Here is a 27940-nt window from a genome sequence, read left to right as displayed (position 1 = left end):
TTATCTGGCCACTCTGTGCAGCTGGAAAAGCCTGTATGCAATAACTGGGCTACACTATCAGAGACCTGTCCTTGTCTATTTGCTGCAGGCTTCCTGTTTGTTCTGCTCCAGAACTAGGTCCATAATTAATTAGTACCCAAACTCTGAGCCGACAAACAACATGTTGGTGCTGGTTCATCATAAACTATTTGTACAGATGAACTTTAGTTGCACTAATGTGTGCACTCATCAAGTAACTGATTCACATGTTAAGGTGCTATCTAGTCCCAATTTCCAGAGTTCAGCGTCAGCAGAGGAGGGCATGTGTGAACTACCATCTCAAATGGTATTTGTTTCTGTGGTTGCTGCTATAATGATATCTGGTTAATATTGTACAAACTTTATTGGAGCAAATAACATTGCAAAAAACTCCACCCTATGACACCAGGTTTAAAGGAGAAGGAAAGCTACTGAAGCCGGTTATTGCCAATAGATTAGCCACAATAGTGCAATCTATAACACTATACTTATTCTGCAGAATGCTTTTCCGTACCTGAGTAAACAGCTCTAGACTCTCTCTCTGTTTGCTTAGGATAGCAGCTGCCATATTAGTTTGTTGTGACATCACTTCCTGCCTGAGTCTCTCCCTGCTCACTCATAGCTCTGAGCTCAGATTACAGCAGGGAAGGGAGGGGGGGGGGAGAGGGAGAGCGAAGCAAACTGAGCATGCTCAAGCTCTAGCCCTGGAGGTTTATGCTGAAGTCAGGAAGTCTGATACAGAAGCCCATGTGTTTTCAATAGAATGAAAGAAATTCTTTATTTCTTTTGACAGAGGACTCGGCATTACTTTACTGGTGTATTTATATAGACCTTTCTGATAAAGCTTATTTCATTTTAGCTTTTCCTTCTCCTTTAAAGCAAAAGACACTGTAACCTAAATAGTTTTTTTCCGTTGTACAGAGAAATGTTCTCTCACTCAGTACAGGGTATGAGTAAATCAAGTTTGTGCAAAGGTCTCCTGATGACTCCTTTCCATAACCTATTTCTTCAGTCCCTGTGATATCAGACCTCATGCCCATCTGTGTCTAAACTGTGCCGCAAGCTATTCTGCTCTTTTGGATTATCAGCAAAGGCTTTGATAGACAGGGTGTGCTTTTGGAGGAGTTAAAGAGGATTTTGACAGTGAAAGAGATCAATGAATTGTCTAGGCAAAGCTGGAGCTGCAAGAAAAGTTAGAAGTAAGATATAAAAAAAAAATACTAGGACTTGTTTATTAGAGCGCACAGTGCTCTGTCAGTACAGACGTTATGGGGTTAAGTAGTCACCTATGGGGCTTGAAAAAGGATGAAAAGAGCAGCATACTCCCTCTCTTATAAGCTGAGATTCCACCTACAGATCTGCAGTTCTTTACTTACAATCCAATGCAAAGAATCCATAGCTTTTAGATTCAGCTGAATATGAAATCTCCTACAAAATATTGACCAAATACTGGATGAAATACAAACTCAAATTTGCACTAAACTCATGAGAAGATGCATTCACTTCACTTTTCTTGAGCAGGGTTTGGCTTGACTGAATACTTCGGATTTAGCTGGATTCTGAATTTATCCTGAATATAGTGCATCTCTACATAGAATGCAACATGTCAATGTCCTTTTACTTTTTGCAAAAATGTGTGTCCTATATCTTAGGTCAAAGATATGCACTAGTTTGTAAATTGCTATCAGAGGTGTGCAAAGTGCACTTGAATCAGGTGGGTCATGAAGGATCACTTATCTAGCTTTCAGTTGCATGTGAGTTGCTCCTATATGGGCAACATGCAAAATATCAAAACACATGCCTTATGAAGGTAGGATTCCCTTGCTTCAATCCCCCCTCCTCATTAATGCGTTTCCATGTTCACTAATTTTTTGATTGATCAAAAAAGAGAATTTCCATTTGGGTTGTTACATACAGTAGTTACATAGTTAAATTTGGTTTGAAAAAAGACCAAAGTCCATTAAGTTCAACCCCTTCATATGAAACCCAGCATCCATACATACACGCACTGACCCCTCCATACCCACACATAAATTATATATACCCATATCTATACTGATTATAGATTTTAGTATCACAATAGCCTTGAATATTATGTCTGTCCAAAAAAATCATCCAAGCCATTCTTAAAGGCATTAACAGAATCAGCATCACAACATCACCCGGCAGTGCATTCCACAACCTCACTGTCCTGACTGTGAAGAACCCCCTACGTTGCTTCAAATGAAAGTTCTTTTCTTCTAGTCTAAAGGGGAGGCCTCTGGTACGGTGATCCACTTTATGGGTAAAAAGGTCCCCTGCTATTTGTCTATATAATGTCCTCTAATGTACTTGTAAAGTATAATCATGTCCCCTCGCAAGCGTATTTTTTTTTTTTTTTTGTCCAGAGAAAACCACCGCAACCTTGACAGTCTACCCTCATAATTTAAGTCTTCCATCCTTCTAACCAGTTTAGTTGCACTTAGTATCTGCACTCTCTCCAGCTCATTTATATCCCTGGACTGGAGTCCAAAACTGCACTGCATACTCCAGATGAGGCCTTACCAGGGACCTATAAATGGGCATAATTATTTTTTCATCCCTTGAGTTAATGCCCTTTTTTATGCAAGACAGAACTTTATTTGCTTTAGTAGCCACAGAATGACACTGCCCAGAATTAGACAACTTGTTATCTGCAAAAACTCCAACACACTGCCATTTAGTGTATAACTTGCATTTATATTATTTTTGCCAAAGTGCATAACCTTGCATTTATCAACATTGAACCTCATTTTCCAGTTTGCTGCCCAGTTTTCCAATTTAGACAAATCACTCTGCAAAGTGGCAGCATCCTGCATGGAACCTATAGTTCTGCACAATTTAGTATCATCTGCAAAAATTGAAACAGAACTTTCAATGCCCACCTCCAGGTCATTAATATACAATTTGAAAAGCAAAGGACCAAGTACAGAGCCCTGCGGTACTCCACTAACAACACCAATTAGAAAATGTTCCATTTACCACCACTCTTTGTAGTCTATCTTTTAGCCAGTTCTCTATCCAGGTACAAATACTATGTTCATGGATGTTGGCATACAGATGTGTTGATGGGCAGATATATTGTATATAGTTAATTGGTCCCTGGGCATCATACCAGGGTTGGCAGAGTAAACTCCGCATTTGGTGCTTCAAGGTCTGGTAACCTCACTTGTGTCAATGAATGTCATCAAGGGTAATTTGTACATTCTTGGTGATCAAATCTGATCTTGTCCGTTTCTTGGGTCACAGGCAGTGAGATTGATGGCCAGTTAGAATATAGGCTGACGAAATAATACTTTACTGTATTTCTTGAACACACTGTAAGAGATTTCACCCAAAAACTGTATTTGTGGGCTTAGTTACTAACCCAAATGCTAAATTATACCTGTGTAGTCACCAGTAGCAAGAGATCTTTGCTTTCAATTTGTAGTAGAGTCATCAGAATGAATTGTTAATTCATTGCTATTAGCATCTGCACTTGTGCAGTTCAGCTCTATGGAGCACAGTAGTGCCATGCGTGTAGCCTCAAACCTAAAGGTCTCAGGGTCAAGTCTAGGGGGCAAAGGACAGCTGGCGGTAATGCTGACAGCTGCTTAGGGTCAGTGTGTGACCCCTGACTGTCCTCCCTACCACATCTTTCTCTGTCTCTCTCCTTTCCATTCTCTCCCTCCTGTCACTGTTTTTCTCTCTGTAATATATACATTGGAAACCTAAACTCTCCAGACTGGAGAGGACTGGGTAGGATGAGTAATTATTATAATATGCGTTACATTCAATTAATTTATACATTGACAAAAGCCATATTTTTGCTGTTTTATGAATTTGGCAGAAGAGTAGCTTTTTTCACAGATTTTTTTTAAAAAAATTATTATAATATTACACATTTCTTTCAGTGTTACTGTTCATGGAGACTGAATGTCACAGGGTTAATTTACTGTAAGCAAGGTACGGCACCAAGGCCACAAAATAGGCAAAAGCTGCCTTTGCACTTTTGCCGCACTGTGTGTGTCATTTTCAGATGCACGGGTTAAAGGGGAACTATCGCGAAAATGGAAATTTAATATAAGCTTCATCATACTAAAATAAGAAACGTTCTTAATACAATCATTAAATATTCTGCATTGTTTCTGAAATAATCAAGTTTATCTTCACTATTCCTCTCTCAGCATCTGTTTCTATTCATTCTGTCTTCATGCAGCAGTCAGTTATTGACAGTTACATCCAATATATCTTATAGGGGGGCTCCCTTTCCTAGCAGATGTATTAGAGCTCATTCAAATAACTGATTCCAGTACAAACAAACTCTAACAAAATAACTGCCTTTTGCACAAATTCTGCATGTAGAGAGACAGGATTTCTGGTGATTTTAATAGTGAGCTCTTAATACATCTTCTATGCAAAACGAGCCCCCCTATAAGATATATTGGATCTAACTGTCAATGAATATCTGACATTCAACTCCTGAATGAAGACAGAATGAGGAGCAACAGATGCTGAGAGAGGGATAGTGAAGATAAACTTGATTATTTCAGAAACAGTAAAGATCTTTTAATTGATTATATTTAGAAAACTTCTTATTTCAGTATGCTGAAGCTTATATAAAATTTTCATTTTCAACTAATTGCAGATTGTATCAGAATATCACTCTCTACATCAGTGATCCCCAACCAGTAGCTCGTGAGCAACATGTTGCTCTCCATCCCCTTGGATGTTGCTCCCAATGGCCTCAAAGCAGGTGATTATTTTTGAATTCCTAGAATTTTTTGCCTCGTTTCGTCAAAAAAATGACGTCCATAGACTTGTATGGCTGCGTGCATCAAAAAAAAAAAGACTCACGTCAAAACAATTTTGCCGCGCGCCAAAATTTTTTTGACGCCCATAGACTTTAATGGGCGGCGAATTTTTGGCGAAACCAAACGGGTCAAATTTGCTCATCCCTATTCCTGGCCCTAAGGCAGTTTAGTTGCATAAAAACCAGGTGTACTGCCAAACAGAGCCTCAATATTGGTTGAGAATCCACATAGGGGCTACTAAATGGCCAATCACAGCCCTTATTTTGGCACCCCAGGAACATTTTTCATGCTTGTGTTGCTTCCCAACTCCTTTTACTTCTGAATGTTGCTCACGGGTTCTAAAGGTTGGGGATCCCTGCTCTACATCATACTAAAAGTTATAGCAAAAGTGAACAACCCCTTTAAGGAGCACAAGGTGGAAAGAAGCCTTGTATTTATTTTCTGCATTATGGCAAGTGGTAAGAGCAGATCTACCTCGCGTCCCTCCAGCCCCTGCACTCTACACCTCGCTCTAGATTTTTAATTTGGTGCAAAGTGGAGATAGCAGCAAGTCCCTGAATTTAAGTGCCTCTTGAATAGGAATTACGGGGAACGATTTTATGCCTCTTGGTGCTGAAGTACCAATTCACCCTTTGTGTCTGTATGATTGTAAAAGGTTAGCATTATTTTTTATCTGTTACTTACTAAGTGTAATGAAACTAGCCTGTACAAAGAAGGAATCCAGAATATAAATAAATGATTATAATATACTGTACGTATGTGAATAATCATGTTACATCAACTGTTACATTAGGAAGGGACAACAAGTTTATTTTTTGTTTGCTTCTTTCTGAATCAGTAGCCCCAAGAGGATTCAGGGATCAACTCCAACCTAAATAACTATGTGACTAGGCTATGCAGAGTTTTGGAATACAGGCACCCTATTGTTATTTGAGAAGTCTCTGAATCATTTCAGACATATTTCTGTGTGGGTGATCTGCACCTATTCACACTGCTAAGCAAGTAATAGTGACTGGGAAAACTGTCTGTAACTGGAAGGGGAGTGGCAGCATAATGCAGGGGGTTAGGGAATGAAATAAACACAACTAACACTTCTTTTTAATGGGGATATATGATAACTGTAATTAATTGAATATAGTGATGCTGGGATTTTTTCCAGGTGCCTTTTGCCCTCTTAATTATTTTTATGACTACAAAGAAGCTGTTACTTATAGGGTGCAGGTGTTGGATAAGCACAGTACCAGACTTAATATCTTGTATTTATTTGGAATAAAATATAGGGCCCCAGTGCTATGATAACCTCTGTGCCACACTGCTGTCCTTGTACCCCTGAGAATTGCTGGGCAGTTAGTGCCGGGGACTTGTGCAGTGAAGCCACACGCACTGTTATTGCCTGTGTAAATTTTCCTTACTTCCTGTTTGTCTGCAAACTTCTCCTAAAAGACAGTTTATACCCAGTGTTATTTCTGCACTTTGCCCAAGAGACTGTCTATGGCAACTGGCATAGTTACAACTCCCCTCCTGTCTACATCTGGGCATCTGCATGTCACTAGGGGGTTCACTTTCTCATATTCACTTGATTTTTTCTTCCTGTACGTGTTTATTTTCCGCTGCATCTGTTCCTGCACCTTCTTACAGGCCAGTTTTACAGTCATTGCAAAGGTAGTGGAATGTCACGCATTCCTTTTCACATATGTCACATGTGTTTCTCTTTGAGATTCATACTCAATCCCCCCCCCCACCCACAACTTTGTTCATGCATGTGACTACTGTGCCTTTTTACAGACCATGCGCTCATGTTCCTTTAAATGCAAAGCATTATTGTTCATTTATTTCCAGGATACTAGGGATGCACCGAATCCACTATTTTGGATTCGGCCGAACCACTTAATCCTTTGCGATAGATTTGGCCGAATACTGAACCGAATCCGAACCCTAATTTGCATATGCAAAGTGGAAGGGGAAATTTTTTTTACTTCCTTGTTTTCTGACAAAAAGTCAAGCAATATCCCTCCCCACCCCTAATTTGCATATGCAAATTAGGATTCAGATTCGGTTTGGCTGGGCAGAAGGATTCGGCCGAATCCGAATCCTGCTGAAAAAGGCCGAATCCCGAACTGAATCCTGGATTCGGTGAATCCCTACATGATACTTTATTATTAATGTTTGCAATGAGGCTATGACTGTTGCCCTCTGGCTGCTATTGTACTACAGTACCCGGCCAACAATTCTGTAGAGCAGACTTTTTTTCCCAGTAAATGTCTTCGAATAAACTGTGACCCAAAAAAATGTTTTGATAAATTTATTATGCACCTTATTTTAAGGTTTGTGACCTGTTATCCGGAAACCCATTATCCAGAAAGCTCCGAATTACGGAAAGGCTGTCTCCCATAGACTCCATTATATAGTGAATAAAGTACCCCCTCTTGTAACATATAAGGATATTAGAAGTTACCGAGGAGTTTCTTGACTTTTATACAGGTCATGGAACTCCGAGGTAACTTCTAATATCCTCATATTTTGCAACTGGGGGGTACTTTATTATAATACACAGATTTCAGTGGGTCATGTGACAGAAATGACATCAGAACTCACCGTTTATAACTGATGACATTAGAACTCATTGTTTATAAGGATATAATTTACAGGATATTCATAGCTTTTGTGTATTATATAGTGAATAAAGTACCCCCTCTTGTAAAATATAAGGATATTATTAGTTACCGAGGAGTTTCATGACCATATAAAAACACGAGGCCGAAGGCCGAGTGTTTTTATACAGGTCATGGAACTCCGAGGTAACTTCTAATATCCTCATATTTTACAACTGGGGGTACTTTATTTATTATAATACACAAATTTTAGTGAGTCATGTGACAGAAATTACATCACTACTCACCGTTTATAACTGATGACATCACTACTCACCGTTTATAAGGATATAATTTACAGGATATTCATGGCTTTTGTGTATTATAATAAAATAATCCACATTTTTAAAAATTTCCTTTTTCTTTGTAACAATAAAACAGTACCTTTTACTTGATCCAAACTAAGATATAATTAATCCTTATTGGAAGCAAAACCAGCCTATTGGGGTTAATTAATGTTTACATGATTTTCTAGTACATTGAAGGTATGAAGATGGAAATTACAGAAAGATTCGTTATCCGGAAAACCCGAGCATTCTGGATAACGGGTCCCATGCCATACAAAGCAGCATGGGTATTCACTTTTGGGGTCTGTCCCATAGGTTAACAATCCCTGCTGCGAAAGGTAGATCACCAACAGAACTTGGTTTATGTAATGGGTCAGTAACACCAGAATATCCAACTGTTTTATATGTGTACAGGTATGGGATCCATTATCCGGAAACCCTTTATCCAGAAAGCTCCGAATTACGGAAGGGCCGTCTCCCTATCCAAATTTTTAAAAATGATTTGCTTTTTCACTGTAATGATAAAACTTGTACTTGATCCAAACTAGGATATAATTAATCCTTATTGGAACTAAAATCAACCCATTGGGTTTAATGTTTACATGATTTTCTAGTAGACTTAAGGTATGAAGATCAAAATTATATAGAGATCTGTTATCCAGAAAACCCCTTGTCCCGAGCATTCTGGATGTGAATATGAGTATATGAATACTATTTTTGTTGCTTAAAGTTTTTCTCTCGAAGATGGGAAGATGCTGTTGCTTTGTAACTCCCATCATTCCAGTGCATAATAAAATAATTAAACTGCTTTAATAGTAGTGTGGTCACTGATTATCCCAGGCAATTTGTTGTGGACTTTATTTATAACCAAGCTACGGCTCTGTTTATAGAAATATGGGCCAGCCAGCTGGATTGTGTGTATTCTCGACACAGATGAGCCGCACATTTCAAGTGCTGTCTGTACCCAAGCGAATTCTAGTTTCCTCTCCTTGTGTTTTACTTGTTCTCTCTCACTGCCTCCCTCCCTCTCTCATTCTTACTGTCCCGTTTCCCATTCTTTCGTCCCTTTCTTTCCCTTTCACTTATTCTCTTTCCTTCTTTCACCCTCTTTTTCTCCTCCCATCCTCCCTCTTCACTAGCTACAGCTGCCGTGTTTTGTGTTTAAAAAAAGATTTTAAAGTGCTTAGGACTGTTTGTGGAAGCATTAAATGAGAAGAAGTGTCATATGCCTGTGTTTGTAAAAAGCCTGCTTGTAGGAATCCTCCCCGTAGCCGAACTCGGAGACAGGCACTGCCTATGGATCAGTTTAGAGCTGCTTGCATAGCAATGACACAATGTATCTGACGCACATACACTGGCGTTAATGGAGTGTTTCCTTTATTTGTAGTTGGTGTTGGTGCTGCGGTTGAATGCTCGTACCCTTCTCTGGTGTCACTTCAAAGGACAGCCTCCCTGCAACTTCTGGTAAGAGCCCGTCTCTATTACTACTAAGAACTCTGCTTTTTATTATTATTGTTATTATTGTAGCAGGAGCTGAATAGAGCCCTTTGTGTATCCTTTGGACGTAACGATTTTATGATGGCTGTACCTTGCAGTTTCAGTAATGATGAATGGGCAACTGATATTTCCAGTGAAAGACACCAAAAGAAAAAAGTAATATAACGTTAACTGAAAAGGTCAGTGTTAGTTTGTTAATACTTTTACTCTATGGTGTCTGCGTAGTTTTTTAGCACTTATCCCCTATCCTTATGCTCTGTAAACTGGGGCACACGCTTAGCTTGGTTATATAGGAAATTGGGGGATACTTGGAAATGTGGAATATATTCTCCAATGCTTGGAATGATGACACAACCATGGTGGGTCTCATCAGCAATAATGACGAGTCTCCATACAGAGAGGAGGTGCAGCGGTTAACAGACTGGTGCAGAGCCAACAACCTGTCTCTCAATGTAGACAAAACAAAGGAGATGGTTGTTGACTTTAGGAAGACTAGGCGTGACCACCTGCCACTGTACATCGACGGCTCTAATGTGGAGATCGTCACCAAATTCCTTGGTGTCCACCTGGCGGAGAACCTCACCTGGTCCCACAACACCAGCTACTTAGCCAAGAAAGCAGCACCTCTACTTCCTGCGCAAGCTGAGGAAATCCCATCTCCCACCATCCATACTCAAAACCTTCTACAGAGGGACTATCAAGAGCATCCTGAGCAGCTGTATCACTGTCTGGGCTGGTAACTGTCATGGAGCGCAAGACCCTACAGAGGATAGTGAAGACAGCTGAGACGATCATAGGTGTCTCTCTACCTTCACTGATATTCACTAATATGTGGATTTTACTGAACGTTACCTCTTGCGCCAGACTTGCCTTCGCCATCTCAGATCAGGCGAAGTGCAATGGGACGTCCTAAAAATTTTTAGTGCAAAATTGTCTCAAAAAACGCTGGCTTCTTTTCCTTTTTAGCCTGATAGCCTGCAAATGTCTGTAAAAAAATTATTTTTTGGTAACTGGGTTCCCCCCTACATTTTTCTAACATAAACTATACCCTGGGCTCATGTGTAGGGCATTACATTATTTTATTTATTAAGGTTCCCTGGACTTGTGTAATGTATTTGCTGAAACATTATACGTCCATGTAACTTCATCATTTCCCGCCGTATGCAAATTAGGCAACGCTAGCGCATCTTCGCTTTGATTGCCGAAGTAACGCTAGCGAAAATTCGCCAGCGTTCGGGGCCCTGGATGCAACTTTGCATTCTAGGGAATTGGCGTTGTCCTAGCAAATTTACGCCATCGCTGGCGAATTTTCCCCGCTTAGGGAATTTGCCCCCATGGCTGCAGAGTGTAAACATGGAATCTCCACTTATGTGTGAATAGCAGGGCTTGAAATTGGAGGAAACTTTTTGTGTCATGGTCGAGGGCTCCATCTGTAGCATCTATTATCTTTTGCCTCCTTCTTTTAAAAACTTTGGCTTATCAGACTGATTGCTGTACAGCACAAGGTTAGGTATATTTAGTGTTCCAAAGAGCCTACAATCTCAGGGAGATCTCCAGGGATCATCCTTGTGTGACTTTTTACGCAGTTGTTAAACTGCAGCCCTGCTAAATATGGAAATCGGGGAGATAGAGTTTAGCAGCATCTGGAAAGCTGTGCTGTAAAGGTACATTTTTTTTAACCCATGATCAGAGTCCATTGTACTACATTCATATTCTACAGCATAAATCCCCTGATTGTCTAACATGCAGCCCCTCTGCTGTTCAATTTTAAGATGTGGTAGTCTAGGAAAAGATGGAGGCCCATGCTTTTTTAAACATACATCCTAACATCCAGGATATACCCGTCTAGAACAGAACCCATTTAGAACTTTGAAAATGTGCAGTTCAAGCAAAAAGACAATTTTATTTGAATTACTCTCTCTGGATTCTCTTTGAATTTGTACCAATTGATGACTTTATTAAGGAGGATTTCAGTGTGGGCAGAACTTTTTCCTAGAATAGATAGATGACAGTGCTCATTTTGCAGCTGCTTGGCCACAGTGGAGTTGATGCTGAGCTCCACAGACCTTTTTATGAAGATACTCTGACCCCTGATATATTTATCACCTAGCTTTGTCATCCATTTATTTGGGATATTTTTCTGCAGCTTCCCCAGTAGTATCCTGCCTAATATCTTCCAGCAACACACATTCAGCCCATGTACCTTAATGGCAAACTGACAATGCAGGTGGAATAGTTGGCGCCACTGAGAATGCACTTTAAAGAATGAATGTATACATGTAATTCTCACAGTCTTGTTTTGGTCTCTGAAGAAATCGATGAACCAGATGCAATATAATCTACGTACTTGGCCAGGGTTAAAGAAAGGGACGCCAGAGAATATTGGATTTTACAGAAATTAGGAATGTCTAACCTACAGAATAGCAACTCCCAGCATCCTATCAAAGCCAGCTGTTAATGGGGCTTGGAGTTACTGTGCAACAACAGCTGGGGCTTCCACAAGTTGGACTTTCCTGATTTATATACAGAAAATAGCAAACAGGTGCCACACAATTCAGTTAAAGGGGTCTTTCTGATTCTGGGGCTAAGGGCAAATGCCCTCTCTTTTCCTTCCCAAAACCAGCCATGTCCCTGTAATTAGTAAGTAAAGGTGAGGTTTCAGTTGATGATATAGATATAGACAGATGATGGATGTAGCTGCTTATACTTGCCACTTGGTGGCTTGTGTCTGCTTCAAAACTTCTCTTTCAATAACCCTATTGTCTTTGGTGCCAAATATCCCTAATTAGCATCAGTTTCTTAATGCCTTACCGTCTATCCACAAATATCCCTTTTGCTAGATTCTGATCTGGCCAGTTCCTTAGTGTTAAGCTGGACTAAACTGTCATGTGACATTAATGTGCCTAATAGTGGAATGCATGCGTTTGTTCATGAACAATACAGTTTTGACTATTGGGTTCAGTTTTGACGACTGGGTTCTAATTGCAGTATGATATCTGGACTTGTGTGGTATTGAGCAAAATATATTATGTTGGATATAATATTAGAACAGATATTCCAAATGTGATAAATCCCCATGTGTAATTAATTTAAAAAACAAAAATTAAAGGATAATTTATAGTAATTCATTTTGAGTTTTGGAAACAAAGCAATTGTTTATTCCTATTATTGTGTATTAAACATTGGGACTGCAATGTCTGTATATTGAAAACTGTAGAACCATAAGATTTGCTTCATAAGAATCATCATTGTCGGGGTACCTATGCTAAACAGTTTGGGCACCCAAGTACATGTATGTGTATTGTTTTATACCATACCAATTGCAATACATGTACAAAGATGCCACATGTTAAGGGACACAGTATAAATGAAGCTTGTGCCCCTTTCAGCTTACAATCTAAGAAGCGGATCATTTTTAAAGTAGATAACTACATGGTATGGGGCTTAATATGTACATGTTAATTATTCATTTAATGTTAAGTGAATATTTCAGAATAATTAAGGCTTGCTTATAGATAATGGACTTAAGCTGGGTATACATGATCTGATAAAAAGCTGACAACTTGGCTCCTCCCCTATCTGCCCCTGTATGGTTCCAGATATCTATGAGGCAGGTTTTGAAATCCTGACACGGTCCACATCCGTTCACTAAAGCCAACAAGTCTCCGTAGGCCCTTCAAAGTCCATCAGAAGAAACAATAATATGGTAGCGCCACTACAAAACTATCCAATAAAAAGGAACATGTTTTAGCATTTGGCATAAAAAGAATATAATAAAAAGAATATAATAAAAATAATAGAAATAAAATAACAAAATTGATGCAAATTGCCAATAACAACACCACTATAAATTGGTATCTAATAACAGGGGCATTGAAAGTGAGGGGAGAAAAATATACTCACAGTTCACCCCAGTCCACAGGTGCATGAACAAAAGTTGTGAGGTTTTCTCCAAAAAGTAATACCAAAAATGTAGTTAAAAGTTCAAACCATTTATTAGGACATACAGGCCTGACGCGTTTCGTGCCTGTTGGGGCCTATGAGTAAGTTCTCCAACAGGCATGAAACGTGTCAGGCCTTCACCTGTATGTCCTAATAAATGGCTTGAACTTTTAGCCACATTTTTTTATTACTTTTTTGGAGAAAAACTCACAACTTATGTCTGTTAATAGAAATAAAAGCCTAGCTTTGTTAAAAAAAGAAAAAGCATATTGATTGATCACTTGCCAAAAAATCTTGTCAAGAGGAGATTCCAGAGTGGGTGGCTGAGGGTTCTGCTTGCTGGGGCCTGGTGTTGGGGCCTGACTAAGCCTGACCCAAGAATAGTCTGTGACTGCTCATGCACTCTGCTACGTATGTGCCTGACAAGCTCAATATAGTTCAGTGACACATTTCTCTCCTGTCCGTTAGTTCCGACAGCATGGGGTAAAAAAGAAGCTGCGAAACTGAGGATAAACTTTATTTAAACCGGATCAAAGTAAGATGTCGGTTTGATTTTACAGATTGGTTTCAGTGTGTAAGCCTAGGTTAATGTGATCTCTTTATCTGACCGTTCATGGCATTTTAGATACATTTCACTTGGGGTAAGGGCCTATTGTATTTTGTTCAGGTACACACTTGTGTGCATGTAGCTTCTTTGGGATTGGCTGGGTGCTTCACATGACCCTCATACAGGAAGAAGGCTGCTGCTGAGGGGCGAGGGGTGTCATGTGTTTCCTGTAAAGCTTTCATGACACACTAATTGCTCTTTGGCAGAGATTTTAGCAGTCTGTAATGCCAGTAACACGTCTCAACAGAAACATAAAAACATGAAAGGCTGTTATATACTTCCTTGATACTGCACTCCTGCCATTTGCTGCCCTATTTGCCCAAATGCAATTGCCATTGTCTGCCTCGTAGCAATGATTTGCTGAGTGAATGCACTGCCCTTATTTACAACTACCACATTAAGTACCACTGTGTTACTTGCCTTATTGCTCATAATGTTGCATAAACAAAGCACAAACAGACATGAGGACACATTAGAAAATACAAGTCCTAGAAAGGAGTATGGTTCTTCAAACCTTTTATTTAAGGCTGAGGTAATAAAGACACTGGATGTTGAAATTCAGCACTGACTTTATACCATTTGACTCCTGACAAGGGAGCACTTGGTACATGGTATTACCTGTATATACCTCCAGCTGATTCCTGCAGTATTTATCTACACTACAAATATCTTACACCTTTGGATGAAACACCAACTTTGCAGATAGTATGTTACATTGGAACCAAGCAGGAGACAGGGCCTAGTATACTGCACTGCAAAACTTTCTTTACAAACAAATCTGTTATTGTTGAGAACACTTTAAGGGGCATTCGTCTTTGGTACAAAATGTTGTACTAATTGTGTTCAGTCTTAGGGGTATATTTATTAAAGAGTGAAGTTAGAGATCGCCACAGTCCTCTAGAGTGAAATTCCACCACTCTCCATTTACTTCTATGGCATTTTAAAAAGAGTATTTATCAATGGGTGAAAGTGAAAGTTCATCCTTTGATAAATACACCTTTCAAAATCCCATAGAAATGAATGGAGAGTGGCGGAATTTCACTCTAGCGGACTCTAACTTCACTCTTTTGATAAATATAGCCCTTTGTTGGGAGGCGTAGATCTAATGCTGAGTACTTAATTATGGGACAACGTCTCATTGTATTTCTCTGCATGTCTATACATAATATTGATAATTTAATACTATTATCTTAAATATGTCTACAGAGATGGGTTCACGTTTACAGTGTGGATAGACCTAACATTAACATCTTTCTTTTTGTGCCTTGCAGGATCTCTGCTTCTTCAATCAAACTGTGAAAAGCCGAGCCAACATCTTTAAGACGTCCCTTGTGTTGGAGTTTATATTAAGAATCATTATTTCACTGTATTACAATATACTACTAAGCTCAACTGATTTCTAAATAACTTTCCTCATAAGCCATGTTACTGCTTAAAAGAGACTTTTGTTTTTTTTATTTGGACACCTGAGTGGATCTGCAAGATGAAAGGAGTTGTACCAAAAATGCTGGAGACAAGAGGCAATTATAAGTAATAATCATGTCGTCTTTGAGTAGGAAGCAACTTAAAAAATGGCTCTTCCACAAAGCTTATTTTTTGCTCTAATTTTTCAGTATGCATGTGTTTTCTTTCTGCCTGAATGAGCTTCTTCTACTCACTTTGGATTGGACAAAATATCTGTCAGTGGTTTACTTCTGATTCAGCAGTGAGAAGGATTGAAGAAACCTGCTCTTGGTTGTTCATGACAGTTTTCATTCATCCAGGTTACAATATACAGAATCCAGTAGTGATAAGGCTAAAGCAACTGAACTTGCTGGTTAATCTTGAAAACATTTCACCCTTCAGCTAATAAGCATCTCTGGTTCCCACCTGGACTACAATAGAATAAATCCTGGCAAAATATATATATATATTTTGCACACAGCATTTAAACTGTTGGTTAAGTGCTCACCTTTAAGACTGTCTCCTTTATTTTAATTAATTTATTTATTTAATTGGCCCGATGGCTGCACCTTACAAGGTGATTGTAAGTAAAGTAACCTGTTACAATAGTGTTGTATTGGACAAGAGGCTTGAGAATGTAATTCACTATTGCCATGGAAATTGTCAAGTTCATCGACTTGGAGTTCAGTGCAAGGTTGCACACCACAGTGTATGCTCAGAGCTTGTTAAAGCTCACGGGGGTTTCCCTAGCAATGCTAGAGATCTTACTCATAGAATAATAGGCGGAGAGGGGGTGGTTGGTGGTGAGGAGTGTTCTCATCTCAACTCTAGAAACAAAAAAGCCTCTGCCATCCAAAGTACTGGCAGTCTGAAGGACATTACTGGTGAAGCCATAAATTTAGCAAGTGGAAAAGCAAAAGAGTTTTCTTTCGAGAAATTAAGGAATGCCTCAAATCAGCATGTTAATCTCAGGAAAGGCCGAAAAGTCCGTCCTGACTCTTTTAACAGGAAATCAACTGACTACGACTTTATCTATGGTCAATTTAGTAACAATGAAAATTGTCCTCCAAATGATTTATCTCAAGGTCAAGGGGTGGAGGAGAAAGCAGTGGTCTCCAGCAATGCATCATTGGAACAGAACCTTAATAACATGGCCGCTTTGTATCTGCAAGGCCTCGCAGATGAAAACCTTATTAACCAAATTCTGAAAAAACACAACCTTGATGGTGCTGGGTCTGGAGAAGACATAAAAATGTGCTTGGATATTCTCTTGAAATGTTCTGAGGACTTGAAAAAGTGCACAAACATAATTAAGCAGTGTATTAGGAATAGGTCTATTGGAAGCAACAGCACTAGTGAGGGGAAAGGGGAGGATCATTTTCCAAACCCAGAGATTATTTACATGAATGTTATGGCTAGACTCTCCTCTTACTTAAAGAAACTTCCGTTTGAGCTGGAACATGGTACACATGGACGTGGTGAGCCTAGTGATCTAGCTGAACTTGTAAGTAGTATCCGCAGTTTACAGCAGCAACCTTTCTCTCCGATTTATGGACATGAACAGCCCCCAAAGTATGAAGATGTGGTTCAAATGCCACCTTCAGAGAAGTCAATTTCTTCTAATACCACAGAATATAATAGAGCAATTACTCCACAAACTCCCATTATCAATGATGCCACTATTGTGAAAAGTGTCTCACCAGTTGCTCCACCATTACCTGCTAAGACCTGGCAAAGAGGCACGAATCAGAATAAAAGTAGCAGTATGAAAAGCAACTCTGTTTCATCTCATGCAGCAAATCAGGTATTCTCCAATACTGGTGAGAGGCTGCCAAGGAATTCAGTGGAAAAACTTTACATTGAAGAGGATTCAGACTTGGAAAGACCTATGAACCCCCAAAAATGTCCATCGGGTTTATCTGTTTCCGAATCTGTTGACCAAAAACCCAGTCGCAAGTCAGTTCAATCTCACAGACCCGTAGACCCTTCTATGATATTAAGTAACAACACATCTTTCAGCAGTAATGGGACCTACAATACTGGGTCCCATTCTTACAACAGGCATGAAAGTAATGTAGGCAAAAGTACTGACCATGAAGAAATCGACAAATTGCTGTTGGATTTGGAGAGGTTTTCTAAAAAAATTGAAAGCACATTAAATAACCCTCCCAACACAACCCCTTCTAAAGTACAATCTAGCTTTCCTGTTTTCCATAAGGAGCACAATTCACAGTTGCCTTCAACATCATGTACAAAATCTAGTGAACATAAATCAGAAGATGATGAGGGGAATCTTCTATTGCGTATCTTGGGAAGCATTGAAGACTTTGCTCAGGAACTTGTTGATTGGAGATCAGGTAAAGGAACTCTGTCTAAACAAAAAGAAGTCATGAAAATCCTTCAGGAGACCATGGTTACTTCACCTTCCTCTCCTAGCAGTCCGCTCCAGAACCAAAGCTACAATCTTGCCCCAACATTATCACTTCAACAGACTCCAGAGATCATTAAGGTAAGAAAAGTGTTTGTTATTAAGAGTTTGCTAATTTTTGAGGATTACCAGTTAGTGTTGTTAACTGAAGTAGATTAGATGACAGATTATTTTTCAGTTGGATTTGCTTAAATCTAGCAGTAAAATCTGGTTGCTGCATATTTATATCTGTGACCAATAACCCATATGTGCTTGATTCAGCTGTCTTGCAAAGAGAGAGAAAGGCCCTTGTTATGTCATCAGTCTGCATAAATAAAGACAGCCCAGTAAATATGGGCCCAGTTGTTGAGTTTGTTTGTTTGGTCAATAACTAACAGGACTGGGGTGGGGGGGGAGTCGGGCTGAACGGGGCTGCAGCAACCTAACCCACCAGCATGTACCTCTTTTCTCTGCTCTTCACTATTGGAGCAGAGAAGGTCAGGGACTGCACTAATCTAATGTGGCCATGGGGAGCGGGTCTGGGCTGGTGGGGCCCACCATTTTTTCCCCTGTCTCACTCCAGCCCAGTCCAACCCTGATGACTTTTCAGGCAAACTTTGTCATTGAAAATTAAATTATTGACTTTTAGTAAATTAAAAAAGTACAAAACCTGTACAGTGGTACATCATTAAGTGATTTATCAAAAAGTCCATGCAGTAAACCACTATCTTTAAAGCGATCCTGTCTAGCCCCATGTCAGATTTCAAAATTGAATATAAAAAAAAATCTGTTTGCTCTTTTGAGAAATGGATTTCAGTGCAGAATTCTGCTGGAGCAGCACTATTTACTGATGCGTTTTGAAAAAAATCTTTTTTTCCCTATGACCGTATCCCTTTAAAGGGGTTGTTCACCTTCCAAACACTTTTTTAAATTCAGTTGTTTTTAGATTGTTCCCCAGAAATAAAGACTTTTTTCATTTACTTTCCATTATTTGTTTTTTACGTTTTTTCCAAAATCTAAGTTTAAAGTTGAATGTTCGTGTCTCTGGTGTTTCCGTCTGGCAGCTCAGTAATTCAGGGGCAGACTCTAAACTGTTTGCAATTTTGCAACATTTAGTTGATCCATTTCTCAGCAGCATCTCTGGAGTATTAGCAACTATTGTATCAATTCTAACAGCTGCCTGTAATGAACCCCAGAGATTCTGCTCAGCAGGGACAAAGATAAGAAATGTATCAACTAAATGTATCAGTTTAGAACAGTTTACAGGATCGGCGAAACCAAATAGTTGTTTGAAGGTGAACAACCCCTTTAAAAAAGTAAAAGTGAATGATCAGTACCGGTATGGGATCAGTTATCTGGAAACCCGTTATCCAGAAATCCCTGAATTCGGAAAGGCTGTCTCCCATAGACTCATTATAATTAAATAATCCAAATCCAAAAAAAAATTCCTTTTTCTCTGTAATAATAAAACAGTACCTTTTTCTTGATCCAAACTAAGATATAATTAATCCTTACCGGAAACAAGAGCAGCTTATTGGGTTTATTTAATGTTTACATGATTTTCTAGTAGACTTAAGGTATGAAGATACAAATTATGGAAAGATCCATTATCTGGAAAACCCCAGGTCGTGAGCATTCTGTATAACCGGGCCCATACCTGTACTGGAAAAGATGAGTTTCATAGGTTACCTATTGGGTGCTCTGTATGAACAGAAGCAAGTGGATGTATCACTGTACTTTAGCTACCAGTTATAGATTTGAGATTTTCAGTGTGGCCAGACACAAGGTATTGTCCCGGTGATGTTGTCCTCTCTGGATGGGTCTAATTGTGTGTCGGGGGGGGGGAAAGATATCGGATCAGACCAATTTGGTTTACAATCTGGGTGGCCAAATTGGCCTAAGGAGACCTTGCAAAAACATGGATCTTTTTGTGTAAAGGCAGCTTAATGGTGTCAATTGCCCTGCTGCCCTTATGAAGTCATGAAGAGTAACTGTCGGCTGTTTTTCTTCATCTTTGAGAAGCTGGCTTCTAACAACTGTGACTAGACCTGTGGAATTTTTCCTTGATTATATCGGATTCTAAAATAGCTTTTTATTGAATTGTTCAGGGTGAGAATGCTCCGAATGCATTTTCAGCCAGGATTTACTCTTACCTCATAACGTAGTTTGAAGCCAGTAGCCATATATATCTTCCACATTGTTTTTATCACTCTCTGACAGAATATGGGCTGCAGTTGCTTTTAGTTTAGATTTATTATCCGCTATAAAACGTACAATATAAGTAAAATGTTTACGGACTACCCTAGTATAAGGTTTTTTTGGGGGGGTAACCAGTACTTTACTTTCTAGGAAGGAACACACACTTTTGATATGAAAAATTAACGTAGAAATTAAAATTTAAAAACTGTAAAGTATTGCAGACTTCCTTATATTTATATTTATTTATATTCATTTTATTTATACTGTTGCTAAATCTCATCTAAAATAAATATTGCCAATACATTGCAGTTTGCTGTGGTCAGCCCTTAAACCATGTGCTGTATTTCATTTGAGATATTCTTTCTGTTTATGGAAACCTACCTGCCCACATTATGCAAGCAGCATCCTGTTGAACTATAACTCACAAACCTACTGACTTCTGCTTCACTCGAATTCACTTGGCATGCCTGAAATATAAAATTGTGATATACTAAGAAAAAAACGTTTAACGGTAACAGTTTCATATTTCCATTGTTTCTTTCTAGTGACACATTCCCTTTAAAACAAATCCTATTTGGCGGTCAGTACTGCATTGTTCATGCGAAATTCCATACAGAAACTCTTCTTTATTTTTTCCAGCCTCGCAATCCCACATTCCCCCAGCTTTACAATATGCCCATTATACCATATAGGCAGTGTCCATTAAGACAAGCGCCCCTTTTATTTATATGGCTGGGTGGGATACAGTCAATGGCATTCCTCAAAAGGGGAACTATGGCGAAAATGAAAATTTAATATAAGCTTCCTCATACCTAAGTAAGAAACTTTCTTAATACAGTCAATTAAAATTCTGCATTGTTTCTGAAATAAGCAAGTTTATCGTCACTATTTGTCACGTTCAGCACTCTAACTCCAGAACCAGTGCTAGGCTCCCTGGTCTCGGCTCTTGCCTCTGCCTTTAACAGCCACCTTTCACCTCAGGAGGAGCCCTCAGCTATTTGGATGCCGCCAGGTCTTACTAAAAGAGTAGCAAAGCTAAAGGTTCTGGACGAGCAGAGGGGCACGATCGTTTCACCAAGGATACTGGATGGAAGACAACACAGACCAAACAAGCAGTTCGGCATAGTCAGACAGGCCGGGTCAGTGCAGGCAGGGTTCTAGGAATGGTCAGACAGGCTAAGATCAGGATTGGACAGCGTAGAATAGTCAGACAGGCAAGGTTCAGCTTGGAGAGGTCAAAATGAACAGGCAGGTAATGGTCAGATTGGAGAGTTCAGAATAAACAGGCAGGCTAGGGTCAGGATACAGAATAGTCAGGCAACAGGCAAGGTCAACACTAGAGGATCAAAACAGGATTCACTTAGAATAAGCACCTAGGAACTACCAAATAGAACCTAACAACGGGCAATGAGTTCAACACGGAAATCCCCTTAAATACTGTTTGAATTTCACGCCATTGCGCCATGATGTCATCATGCCGGTACATAAACCCAGAAGAGCGCGGCCGTGCTGTGCCATAGGGGAACCGGCACAGGAGGAACAAGGATGCGCGCGGCGGGTGTTCCCGCTGGCCACTAGACCACCAGGGAGAGCCACTGGACCACAAGATAAGCTATCGTCATTACATTATTCCTCTCTCAGCATCTGTTTCTCTTCACTCTCATTTCATGCAGCAGTTGGGTGTCAGATAGTCATTGACAGTTAGATCCAATTTATCTTATAGGGGGGGACTTCCTTTCCTAGCACATGAATTAGAGCTCACTCAAATAACTGATTCCAGTACAAACAAATCTAACAAAATAACTTGCACAAATCCTGCATGTAGAGAGACATGATGTCTGGTGATTTTAATATAGTGACATTTAATACATCTTCTAGGCAAATAGAGCCCCCCTATAAGATATATTGGATCATTCATCTGACACCCAACTCCTGAAAGAAGAGAAACGGATGCTGAGAGAGGAATAGTGAATATAAACTTGATTATTTTCAGAAACGGAACAGAATTTTTAATTGATTGTATTTAGAAAGTTTCCTATTTCGGTATGCTAAAGCTAATATTACATTTTCATTTTCGCGATAGCTCCCCTTTAAATGCCAGAAACTGATCACACCTTAGTCCTGATATGTTCCTGGCAGGCTTTTAGAGACGCAAAGGTGACCTCTAGGACACAAGTAAAGACACACACAGGAGTGCAGCTATCACTATAAAGCAGTATGGTGGCAGTTAGGATTTCACGCAGAACTGATTGATTGGTTCCTTTTCAGTTATCTTAGGTGCCAGCTGTATCTGCCTGTCATTCCAGAAGTGCTTGCTTTTGAAATCATCACCACCACCTACTAACTTGCTGGCAACGATAAATGGCATTCACAGCATGAGCCTGCAGTACTGGAAATGATGATTCATGTTTACAGATATGAGCCCAATATCAAGTTAAAGTGACCATTAAAAAAAATTTACATTAATTCAGTGTTGTCTGGCCTATATATGTGTTAGACCTGCCAGATGGTGTCAAAATGATGTAATTCAAAAAAGTGTGGGGAACCAGTGAGATGCTGGGGTAGAGGCAACATAGTAATTTAGGTTGAAAAAAGACACACATCCATCAAGTTCAACCTTTTAACTCTATTTTAACCTGCTTAACTGCCAGTTGATCCAGAGGAAGGTAAAAAAAACGTTCTGAAGCTTCTCCAATAAAGCATTAGAGAGATTATTATATGATCCCCTTATATATTTATACATAGTTATCATATCACCCCTTAAGCGCCTCTTCTCCAGCGTGAACATCCCCAATTTGGCCAGTCTTTCCTCATAGCTAAGATTTTCAATACCTTTTACCAGCTTAGTTGCCCTTCTCTATACCCTCTCTAATACAATAATGTCCTGTTTGAGTGATGGAGACCAAAACTGTACGGCATATTCTAGATGGGGCCTTACAAGTGCTCTATACAGTGGAAGAATGACCCCCTCCGCCCGTGACTCTATGCCCCTTTTAATACAGCTCAAGACCTTATTTGCCCTTGATGCTGCTGACTGGCATTGCTTGCTACAGCCAAGTTTATCATCTACAAGGACTCCAAGGTCCTTTTCCATAATGGATTTGCCTAGTGCAGTCCCATTAAGGGTATAAGTGGCTTGGATATTCTTACATCCCAGGTGCATGACTTGACATTTATCAACATTGAATCTTATTTGCCACTTAGCTGGCCACATTGCCAGTTTGTCAAGATCGTGTTGCAAGGATGCCACATTGGAATTAATTGGGCTGGATAGTTTTGTGTCATTTGCAAACACTGATACATTACTTACAATACCCTCCCCTAAGTCATTAATGAACAAGTTAAATAAAAGTGATATACCTGGGGGAGATGTATAGCAATGCATTCGAGGGTAGCATCTAGCCCATACTAGGAGAACCCTTACTTATGTTTAGCCTCTACAAATGACTCTCTATGGGGCGTGGCACAGCAAATTGCATCAGTGGTATACAGTATATTCACATAGCAGTTGGGCATAAATCAGGTTGCAAAAGGCAGTAGCTTTGATTCTGCCTTATATATCATTGGGGGAATCCATTTGGGGCATGGCCGTGCTTCCTGTGTACAGTGGGGGTACAAGTGCAAGATCACTAAGGGGCAACTATGTGCCTCCCCCTGCCAGCCTCTTTTGAATCTAGTGTGGCCTAAGGCAGACCCACAAATAGCAGTCCACATGTTTCTGTGGTCCAAAACTGAGAGCAGAAGCCTACAGCTATCCACACAATTCCCCACACGGTGGGCAAAGTGCAAAACAGTGGCCCCAAATGTGCCCACTGCACACTGCTTAGGGCATTGTAAACGATTCCTATTATGTTTTGCATATAGTTATGAAAGCTGGACTTCAGGGAAAACTTCCGTTGGCATTCTGTACTTCTTTGTTGATAAGCCCCTATATGTCCCCTCTACTGCATATCTGCCCCCTTGTGTGATACTTATCTTAAAACTGATTGACTGACCCTGTAGGGGTCTGAGCAAAGCTGGTATGAAATGGCCAGGAGCTGAATAAACATAAGAGCTGGTGGTAGAAGAGGTTCCTCAAAGTGTTTGCTCAGCAGGAAAGGTGGAATGTTCTGAGTGTTACAGAAATACTTAAGCAGTTTAACCTCTGAAGTTTCCAGAGTAGAAGCCAGACTCCAACCAAAGCAGCCTAATTCTGTCACTAATGAAAACACGGCCCGCAGCCTACTTTGCTGCAAATGTACAGATTCATTGACTTTCCTATAACCCGTTTCTTTAAGGCTTGCTGGTAAGGAGAGAAACAATGACATGATGTCTCTGCATTTGGTTCTTTCTGAGCATTGAGCACAGGAATTGTCATTGCAAGTCAACATTAGTTTCAGCGAGAGACTCTCACGTGTGCCAGAAAACCTCAGCCTTCAATTGTGTATCATGGCAAATGAATCGAAGAAATTCTCACCCGAATAATGAATTTTCTTGCTGTTATCATAGCGGCCTGGTTATTATTGCCTTTATACGTGTGCACCACAATTAACCCAGTTGCCATTACGTTACTGCAATCAGTTGTTGGCGCCATTTGTTTTACTTGTGAACACCTCAATAATCCATTAGAAGAGCATAACCTGTATTAACTTATGCAATAGTTATAGTTGAACTATTACATCGGCAATGTTGGAGTGCCCGGTCTCCAAAGGGTTACATGTGTTTACATACCACTCCTCATAGACATCCAGTCTCCTCCTGGAAAGTTAATACAGGGTCTACTCTGTGACTCTGAGGAACCTGATCCCATATACTGGCTGAGGACCAGCTATGCAGACAGAGGGAAAAAGCTTGATGACAGTCTGCCAATGCCCCTTTTATACCCAGTCCACTCCATTTAGCAGATACAGTTATTTGTTAAAGACAATCATCTTATCTAGATTATTCCATTAGGCTACGTTACAAAGGAACAATTAATGAGAAGACCTTTGATGACACAGCCAGATCATGCAAAGTACTATATCAAAATTGGACAGCACTGCTTAGACCAGGGTGGTTGAGTAAGAAAGTTAGGAATCAATTCAAAACAATATTGTGTGCTTGCTTTTGTTTTTAATTAACATAAAAGGATGGAAATTGATAGGGGTATTAGGAAAGGAATGGGATTGGATGGATCCACGGAGAGCTGTTCAGTTCCAACCTGGATGTTTTGAAGTATAACCTTTGTATGCAAGATATTCATTAGTCATTGTGAATAATGTATTTAAAGGGATTCTGTCATGGTTTGTTTGTTGTTTATGGATTTTTGTATGGGTTTTATTTCTAAATTTCACTTTTTACATTACAAATAATTCACTCTATCATATAAAATTGTATTCCTGAACCAACAGATACATTTCTTTAGCTGTAATGTTGGTGTGTAGGTAGCCATCTCAGGTCATCGTGCCTGATCCAGTGCTGTACAATGGAACTGCTTTCAGATAAGCTATTGTTTCTCCTACCTCATGTAACTGAGTCGCGACTTGGGTTACTATTGAGTGCTGTTCTCATATCTACCACTAGGTGGTACCTGGGAGCTTTTTAGCAGTGCAGGTGTCAGGGAGCTGTTACCTTCCTGTTTTGATGATAGGCTGCTGCAGTGCAGCAATAAAGAGCAGTCAGAGCACAAACCAGATGACTGAGGGCATCTGGGAAACTAACAACATGTCTAGCCCCATGTGAGATTTCAAAATTGGAGTGCCACTATTTTTCCATGACAGTATAACTAACTTTAAGGTACTCTTGGAAGCTCCTCTGTGTTGGATGTGCAGTATGCAAGTTGCCAATTAAATGTTTAAAGGATAAGGAAAGTCAACAATCTCTGAGGGGTGCCAAAAATGAGTCACCTCCCCAATGATAGTGTTCACTTACCTGATAAAATACATGTTATCTAGAAAGCTCAGAATTATGGAAATGTTGTCTCCCATAGACTCCATTTTAGCCAAATAAAGTGGTTTCCTTTTTCTCTGTAATAATAATAATATAGTACCTTGTACTTGATCCCAACTAAGATATAATTAATCCTTATTGGAAGCAAAACCATCCTATTGGGTTTATTTAATGTTTATATGATATTATAGTAGATTTAGGGCACGAAGATCCAAATTACGGAAATATCCATTATCCAGAAACAAGTCCCGAGCATTCTGGATAACAGGTCCCATACCTGTGTTCTGGTAACAATATTGGGTTGCTTATAAGGGATAATGTACTCCTCTCTCCTCTAAAATGAATACTAAGGATCTGAGGGCCAATGCCTGGAGCCCTGATATAAAAAGTGATATTGAAGTCCAGTGACTTGTAAGAAGCTGTGAAACTGCAGTTCAGTTGCTGTTAAATAGATCCCACAATTGCAATTTTATTATAGATATTTGGCCAGACATTAATTCTTTTGGGTGAAGACCTCTTCACACCATTGATGTAGGTCCCAGACAGGCACATGATAGGGCCGATGTGAGTGGGGGGGGGGGCTGATTCTCGGCCTCCATTTATGTGCAGTGGCATTAGCCTAAGTCTGTTCTGACAATGCAGGGTAACGTGAGGTCATGCTTACTTTCTGCGTTTCCCTAGTGAGATCCTTTAAATAACATTATTTTTGAAGTATTTTAGAAAGGTTTATTGAAGCCTCGCACATTTTGGTCTCTGTCTCCCATTCTTGGCTCGTCGCACTTATAAACTTCATACTTTCCTAACATAAAGGGCGCCTTCCAATCCTCATTTGTAATAGGTCTGGTATGAATCACCCATACGATAAAGCTATTAAGGATTTGTGTGCATGCTGAATTTTTCTTCTTTTCCCCCCTGCACATTGGGTGTCTGCTGCTCAGGGTTAACTGACCCCCCCCACTCAGTAAATCTGTTGCCTTGGTATCTGGAGCCTTTACAAATGGAGTATTAAGTGACTGATATAATATACTGAATATGAAGAGTGAGGAAAGGCAAGATTAGTATACATGTGTATTTATAAGTAGGGACTTATTTTAAATAATGAAAGAGAAGCAAGCAATTTGGGAGGTAGATTTAGCAAAGAGAATTGGCAATAAGAATTGGGAAGGTTTCCTGTCCATAAACCAGACCCAGAGCTCAAAGCATTACTTTTAAAATGTGCGACCCCTGTTTAAAATATTTGACTGATTCTCCCAACACAACCCCCCACTGACCCAGTTCTAAATGCTCTGGAGACCTGCTTATTCCCTGTCCTACAGGCCCAGTATCTGAGCACCCAAAACACCATTTTGGCTACCAGTTTACAGGATGACAGTCAGTTTTGCAGTCAGGACTTGATGACAGTCAGTCTTGCATGTTTCCTGCTCCATGCTGTAGCTACCTGAATGGCTGCTATACATGCTCATCAATCATACGGCCAATCGGGTTGCTGACAGATTGTCACCTGTAGATTAAGCAAGTTTTTCTGTCCTAGCATGAGAGTGTCAACACTAGTTGCGTCACGCATGACAGATCTAATTAATGCTAGCGTTATGCCATTTAAAGGGATACTGGTTCTCTACGGTATGGGATTCAAAATGGGCCCTGGCATTAGGCCCTAACAGCCCCCCAGAGGCCTATAGGTAGTGACTGTCTGTGTTATTGTACTGCAGCCCCTCTGGCATTTGTTAGAATCCATAGATTGCCAGATCTCTTATCTAGAATGCTGTAAGATCAATTTCCTACAAAAATCTATATATAATAAGTTCTCAAAAGTTGTTTTTTATTTTTTTGTTCCTGAATTCCTGTGTCAGAGATCATTCAAAATCTGTGTGAACCGGCCTAGCCAGTAAAATAACAGCCGGGCCAGTATTACAACTTTACCGGCAATGTAGCTGCCGGTAAGTTTGTAATACCCCTAACAAAAGCCCTTGGCCCGGCCCCAATTCGCTCAAAACAATACTTTTTGCCTCCTTCTGGCCATCGTGCTTTGTGGCTCTGCCCCTTTTTACATCACAACCCCCTTTTATGTCATGTTACGCCCTTTTGTTCCCGCCCCCACCACCGGCCAGTGGAAATGTTATTAAAAGGTGGCAACCCTAGTCCACACATGGGAGCTGCAGGTCTGTCATTTG

The 27940-nt window shown here is 39.9% G+C and overlaps 1 protein-coding gene across 4 annotated transcripts in view; it reads left to right on the top strand.

The window, feature by feature from the left end:
- The window catches only part of ppp2r3a.L (protein phosphatase 2 regulatory subunit B, alpha L homeolog), a 128804-nt gene that overhangs the window by 68917 nt on the left and 31947 nt on the right, over positions 1-27940 (top strand). For 2 of the 4 annotated variants that reach the window (XM_018261745.2, XM_018261746.2), the window contains exons 2-3: positions 9155-9231; positions 15085-17765. In XM_018261745.2, coding sequence (XP_018117234.1) covers positions 15816-17765 — 1950 coding nt within the window. In that variant the 5' untranslated portion in view covers positions 9155-9231; positions 15085-15815. 4 annotated transcript variants of the gene reach the window in all.

This window comes from Xenopus laevis, chromosome 5L (assembly GCF_017654675.1).
Source record: "Xenopus laevis strain J_2021 chromosome 5L, Xenopus_laevis_v10.1, whole genome shotgun sequence".
Taxonomy (NCBI): Eukaryota; Metazoa; Chordata; class Amphibia; order Anura; family Pipidae; genus Xenopus; species Xenopus laevis.
Note: the sequence above shows the minus strand (reverse complement) of the source record. Positions and strands in the feature narration are given on the sequence as shown.